The sequence below is a fragment of the Papaver somniferum genome, chromosome 7, assembly GCF_003573695.1.
Source record: "Papaver somniferum cultivar HN1 chromosome 7, ASM357369v1, whole genome shotgun sequence".
In the NCBI taxonomy this organism is placed as follows: Eukaryota; Viridiplantae; Streptophyta; class Magnoliopsida; order Ranunculales; family Papaveraceae; genus Papaver; species Papaver somniferum.
Window position 1 is genome coordinate 13,897,372 of NC_039364.1, and position 7,531 is coordinate 13,904,902.

Sequence of the window (7,531 nt, forward strand, 5' to 3'; positions counted from 1 at the left end):
GATGAAGAAACACTTAGGGCGTAAAGGACGTCACCTAAGGGAATCAAGTGCGTAAAGCCTTGCGAGGTTCAAGAGACGCAAGGAGCGCGATGTAACTAAATGAATCATAGGATGGATTCAGTATCAACTACATTCTAGTTCAAAGTCTGATAAATAGTGTCTGCAACGGATTAATATAGAATGGTGTCCAAATCTGGACAAGGTCCTGGGGTTTTTCTACTGCTTTTTTGTCGTTAACAAAATTTTTGGTATCTTGTGTTTATCCTTTTCCATATTTTATTATTTATCTTTATATATGGACTTCTACATATTTGTACGCATTCAATTTAAGTAGATATGTCCACTTAATTGTAATCGATTATGATATTTGTTTCTTGTAGAATTCGTATTTTGAAAGATAGATAAAAAAAAATTAATCACTTGGCATAATTTCGATTTTTTTATTTGGATATGACTATATTGATCTTGTATATTAATTTTTGGGATCGTCCCAGTACTCTGCTTAACAATCAAGTTCACATACCATGTATCTATATACATATTGATTGAGTAAAGGTTACATATATATATATATATATATATATATATATATATATATATATATTATGAAGGATCATTCAGTTGGTATACTTGCTATTGTATTCATTTTTGTCTATACAGGTTGCCGAACGAAAAAGTTGGGTGAATTTGGTATCACCTGCGTTTTCAATTGGTATTAGAGCAGGAGAATATTATTATACCTAATAAGTCTGTGTTTCAAGCGATTTTTGTTACAGAAAAGAGTGCAATCCCTATTAACGTGTTGCATCCTTCGGTAGAAAAAAAATTATGGTGGAAAACTTACATGTTTTTTCTTACAAGATCGTGACTTTCGGACATGGGTTCTTATTATAAGAGGATACAATACTCCAACGGTTTGAGAAAGATCTTTTTTTGTTCCTGAAAAACATAGAGGCATATGATGATGATGAAATCAAATATGCTAAACACAACTTCGATGGATTGAACGGCATTATCTACGCCATAAGTCAATATATTCAACATCATGTGTCTACGTGCATTAGATCAAAAGATGCCTGGAATATCTTAGAAACCATATTTGAAGGAAATAAGGAAATTCCGCGGAGAAGTAAGCTAGGCTTCAAAACCTAAATTCTAGGTAGGAAGAAATTCATAGATGAAGATTATTCTGACGAATTTAATCAAACCATTTCGGAAATAGTGAACACTTGTCATTCATTAGGAAAGGCTATTTCTGAATGGGATGTTGTGATAAAAATTATGAGATCTTTGACATATCTATAGGAGTCTAAGAAACATGGCGCCATGGAATGAAACGATCTTTTTATACTTTCGAGAAGCACATCTAATGAAAAATTAAAGATCTTTGATCATGAACAGAAAAGTAAAGCTTATAAATCTATTGTGTTCAAAGCACTTAAAACAGTGATACGCTTTTTAAAGGTGAAAGTGTTGGTATCTCTTAGAAAGTGCTTGTTGAGAAATTTTCAAATTAGGATCTTGAAAACCTGGTTTCTATTGACAGTTTAGAGATCTTATCAAAAAGAGAAATGAACGGTTCTCATGAGCATATCCGCCATCATCAGCCAAACTCATGATAGTATTTCCTCTAAAAGGTTGATGACAAACGTGATGATGACGATATGCACAGTGCTTCAAGTGTTGAGGTTTTGGTCATTTTCCTAATGAGTGTCCAAATCGGTGGAAATATATTGGAAACAAGAGTCTTGCTGTAACTCTTGATAAAACTACCGATCATTATGATTCAAATAAAGAAGAAAGATCAATCTTAGTACTTTTGGGTGAAACAACCAATCTTGATGAGAGTAGTGATACTAACATCAATCTTGATAAACTGTTTGAAGATCCTTTATTTATAAATTTTGGGAATTTAATGGATTTTTTTATTCCAGAATCTCATTACTGCTTTTCCAAAAACATACTTGGTATGTATGTCAGATGAAACTGGGAGTGTTTTGGAATTTCTTCCCAACTGATCATGTCCTTATTATACTACTGAAATAATATTCAATAATGCTTCAAGTATACAAGCACAAAGTAAGGTATGTCAATAAACTGCAATGGAGGGAGAGTCGTTTGACAAGAGTGATTAAACTCTTCCAAAAGCCAAACTCGATTGAAGTATGTAACTCTGTTTCTCTTAATTCTCCTAAAATGGCCATTTTCTTTTAAGAAAAGTTCAATTCAAAGGGAAATAAGCGATCAAGGTTTATACGATCGAAAAAAATATAAAATTGACAAACCGATGCAGGAACCAAGTGTTGATCTTATTGATGTTCTCCCCAACACAAACTAATTGTGTTTAAAAACGTGTTTTATTGTATCGTGCTCCTTAAAATACACAAGAATTGTGCACCTCCGAAGTCTTTTGAACAAATTTTCTTGTTTTGTGTCTTGAATCTTATTACTTGAATTGATTATTATCAAGATTATCATTAATTCATGTTGAGTTTCTCCATTGAATTCTCTCCAGATTTCATGTTTTTGACTTGGTTATTCTACTAAATGGTCAAAATTTATTGAGATATTTTGTAAAAGGTTCGTAAGTTTATTGCCTAATTAGAATCTAAGTCGTAGAATTTGAAGTTATTGCGTAAGGGTCGTAGATTAATTTTGATCATTTAAATATTTTAATAAAGTACCCTTATAAAATATTTAAAATACCCTTAACCTAACCCATTAAACACCTAATTAACGGAATGCATCTCCTTCATTCCCTCCTAGCTCCTTCCTTTTTTTCACCACCACAAAAATATCTAATCCACATTAACCACTTTCACCACTACCATATTCTAAACTAACATCGTTTTCTTTAATCACGATTATAATCATTATAACAAACAAAACAGAGGTACCTAATATCTTCTAAATATCTTATGGACATGTAAATTCATTGAGAACATTTAACGATCACTTGATGTGCGAAAAACTGGTGATCGATAGGTGAGTTGGTTTCTTGTGTTTTTCTTCCCTATTATAGCTCCTTCCCTGCACCAATATAAAATTCTACAGCAACCCAAGTTCCTAATCTAAAACTCATCAACATGACCATTAATCAGCTAAATCAACGGCGATGGTACACATATTCTTACCATATTTCTCACAACTTTGTACCCATTTCCTATCCTCGAATATATATTCTAAGCATCATGATTAGACATACAAACCTAAGTATACGAGTCATCAGACTCATGGCTAGTCGCTGAACAACACGAGCATGTGAATTGTGTAATAAAATGATGGAAATTGTATATTGATCACCTACTCTTTAAAATTGAGTTGATTTTTAGAGGCATTTGTCATTTTAATAATTCAAGAATATGAATGTTATGATAAAGGTTGGTCGAGGGTTTGAAATAAACACCAATTTCAGAGGGTAAATACAATGTACATTAGTCAGGGTAGAAGAAGGAGTAGTTCTAGGTTGTAGAAGAAGATGGAAGAGTCAACATCAGCCAATTAAAGGTCAGGGGTTGTGGGACAATAAAAATTGTCAGCTAACAACTTTCTCACAGTCTCCATCGGTTAACGTCCCTAATGCATCAATTACAATTTCTGCAACTCAGACCTAATTAGACAATAAACTTACAACCCTTTTACAAAATACCTCAAATTTATTCTCACTTCTGCAAGGAAATTATCTTGAATATTCAAAGAGTCTTTTATCTTGAAACTATTATTTATGCTCTCTTCACACTATATTTTAAAGTATTACTTTCCTCTTTATAAACTTTAAGAAACGGTTAAATGTATTTCACCTTAAGTTTGGTTTCTGATTCGTGAAAGGACTTCTTTATGAAGTTGTTTGGTTCCTGAACTAATAGTTAATAATCTTCCTAAACTTGTAGTTGGTCGGTTCCCGAAATCAAGTGTTTTAAGTGCATTGTGTAGTTTAGTTATTGTTATTTAATTATATACTCCGTATTTTTCCGATTCGATGCCCACAGGTGAGGTGTTTTCATCGCGTCTTTTACAGTTAGTTCGTTGTTATTCAATAAATTATGAGATATTATTTTTCTATGCTTTGTGTTGAATAATTATTTTCACATGTTTTCCAAATTCAGTTGGTTTAGATTTGTTTAAGCACCGAATTTTAGTGTATATCGTATACCAATTAGGTTCTTTCAACATATACTATAGCTACAATTTAATTTTACCATGCAGCTGTAGAAATATTTATATTAACTTACCGGTTTATCGTTGTTCAATTATAACATATTTTCCCTTAGGAAAACCAGGGAAACACAAAAGAAAAAAAAAGTATAGGTGAATGAATATAAGTTTTTCTCTACCTCTTCTTAAGTACGGCTACAACTATGTAGAGGCTAACCCCATGCTATAGCCTTGTCCCTGTTATTAAACCATTTCAACCCTAAAAAGGAACCCAGAATTTGTATCTGTTGGTCTCAAGATAATTAAATACTCTCAAAATCCTTTAGAATCGAATATTATTAAAAAATGATTACAATTCTTTTTTCCAAAGTCCATACCTCAAGTAATTTTAGTATGGTTAACTATGAGAATACTTGCAAAAAACTGATTAATGACATTCATATATTAAATGGTTGGGTGTGATGTCGTTACCAACGAAAAACAAAACTGAAATAAAATAAAACTATTTTTTCTTTTAACTTAAAAGGAGAAAACTATATACTGCAAAAAGAAAAACAAAAAAAAAACAAAAGGGAAACAAGGTGAATGATGCCTAGGAGAAACAAGCTTAGAGACTAAAAAGCATACACCAAAACAAACTGACGATAACACTGTTGGAAAATTGTGAAAACTAGAGGATGAGAACAAAGGATAAAAATGGTGTACCCTGGATTCAAGGCTCATTAAATTCCTTTAACCAATAAGGCGATCTTTCCCAATTAACTTGGCGAGTATAACAGGTCTCTCGAATTATGCCTTATGGATTTAGTGAAGCACTAACACTGTAATCGAATTCAAGGAATGTACTTCCTTGACCAGACCAAAAACTCACGGTATAATGTTCCGTTGATGCTAACTGAGAAGAAGAAAATATATTGATTTGATGTGTTAGGATGGGAAGAATCCTACGTCATTTATTGAGGGTTTCATGGATATAGGAGATGTCTTTTCATTTCCAACATACGCTTTCAAGAGCCATCATCAATTAATGGGAAGAGACGCGTTTATAGAAATCTCTGGAAACGAATTTGCTTTTGAATTTCAAAACCGGAAAAAAATTCTACGAGTCGCTGTCTCGCACTCTGCTAAAGGGTGGTACCCCTAAATCACAGCTGGGAGTGGCTACTCTCCCCGTACCCTCCGGATAGCGACAAACATTTATGAATTCATCCAACAAACAGTAATCAAGGCTATCAATATTTCTTCGTGATTTAAACATCCTCACTGAGTTATAAAGATCAACTTTATGGATAGACAGATGTGTAAATTAAAGAAATCAAAATGGTAAATGGCAAAGAAACTAAGCAATTTCAAAATAAATAAATAAGACGTATTTTTTTGAAATTTGTTCCTACAAGTTATTACATGATATTAAGTCATTTCAAGCCTGCTTTAGAAACCAGAGATACACGAAAGAAAAAAACCCAGTCACACATTAAGGGAATGACAGCTACACGAAAGGTAATCACATAGGGTATAAACCGGTGGATTGGTACGGTTTTGATATATTGTTAGTCACTGGGACAAAAGAGTCGTTAATAGGAATCGTTACTGCATTAGGAATTTTGGCGGTGTCTATCAAGGTACCACCATCATAAGGCTTCTCCATTTCAGGTGGTGGAACAATTCCTTACATCATCATCTCGTTCACATTATTATTGATCATACAATCTTTAATGGTATATATTAATTCATTGATCATGTTTGTAGTTCTGTAAAACCCCACAACTACACCCGTATAATGATAATAACACAAAGCTTAAGTCATATTCATCAACTCAAACATTAATGATATTATTCGCCACTTTGACACTATATGATCTTGCAAAACTCTTCTATTATGAATATATCTTGTTCTTTCAATGGATTTGAACTAAGATTTACACAACAATGGAAAGTGTAAAGATACAAACTAAGTTCTAAGCTGAACTTGCTTTCTTTCTCTTTTGATAACTTTCTTAGTTTATCTCTCTTGAATGATCTCTCTTCTCCCTTTTTTCTCTATCATATCTGAGGCCTTATATAAGAAAATTAATCAATAGAAGACAACCATAATTCACGTGCAGGATCTCAGTTGACTGATTCTTTTCACTTTGTCTTATACGCCAGGATTTTGAGAACTATCCTTATTTTCACGTTGATGTTTGGTTCTTCACGCTTCTTATGATGAAGTTAGTATTCGTGTTATCTTTTCGTGTGACTATCTGTTTGTTCTTCATTATTATTCTTGCTTGACCATTCTTCGCCTTGTTTTCTGGTAATTGTTATATCTTCATGATTAGTGTTGTTTTGTCTAGGGATAAGTTCATATATTTTTTTTGTGCAATACCTCGCCCCCACAAAGTGTTCATCTAGTGGAGAGTTCGTAGTTGTGTTGGTAACCCCGTCGAACATTAGACTGCTTTCGAGCGCTTTTAGCATTACCATTTGTTCCCCAACAACACTTCCAGTTGTATAAACAACAGTATCTTCTAGGGTACCATTACCACCATAAGATTCCTCCAGTGTAGGTGGTGGAACTTCTCTTTTCATCATACAGCAGAAAATCTTTTAATTAATACTCGATTATTTAATAAACTCTCTTAAATAATATTTTCGGCCGGTCCCGAATCGGGGACAACGTGCCAAATTAATAATTCGCTAAAATTATAAGATAATACATTTTTGATTACCTATGTAGACCCCATATGAAATATAAATTAATAATGCTTTATATATGTATATTCAATACATTAAAGAGTTACAAAGGCTTTTTGAATAATGATTTAATTGTCTTCTGTCTTTTTGCTAAAATCAATATCGCATTGAATTTCATCTCTAATTTTTCTTGTCATTGTAAGAGTTTTTGGCATTGTTTGCTCATAGCTCAACAAGAGGTTATTCAATGTGATTGCTGCTCTAATATCCTCGTTTCGTAAAGAGGACTCTATTGTAGAACTTTCATCATCTTCTTTCACATCTTTATCAGTTCCCATAACGCTCTTGATTATTCCTTCATCACTCAACAACAATGTAACTTCATTTTCTTCCGGATAATTTAGGACATCTTCGACATTCATTGAATTGCGATAGCCCAACTTCTCGATCAAATTTTTAAAAGTCTTGAGTGATTTCACAGTCATTATGTTCATCCAAATTGTCTAAACTTGTGTTATCAGTTGATCGAAGTTTACAATGATGAAAGCATGATTCGTTGCATCCAACACATTTATTTTTTCTGGATTTGATTCCCATAATTCATAGTCTTCCAAAGACCTTTATATCGACGAAGATAATGCATTTTAAAAGCTCGTATAATCCTTGTGTCACAAGGTTGAATTTTTTAATTTGTGTTTGG

At 32.8% G+C, this 7,531-nt stretch overlaps 1 protein-coding gene across 1 annotated transcript; it reads right to left on the reverse strand.

The window, feature by feature from the left end:
• Positions 1-6,959: 6,959 nt before the first annotated feature.
• Positions 6,960-7,316, reverse strand: LOC113294160. Its single transcript, XM_026542577.1, has one exon. It carries the CDS (start codon positions 7,314-7,316, stop codon positions 6,960-6,962), a length of 357 nt encoding a protein of 118 aa, XP_026398362.1.
• Positions 7,317-7,531: the final 215 nt, after the last annotated feature.

What these genes read in the sequence shown, in the direction of transcription:
- LOC113294160 (XM_026542577.1), bottom strand. Translation starts at nt 7,316, where the DNA reads ATGACTGTGAAATCACTCAAGACTTTTAAAAATTTGATCGAGAAGTTG.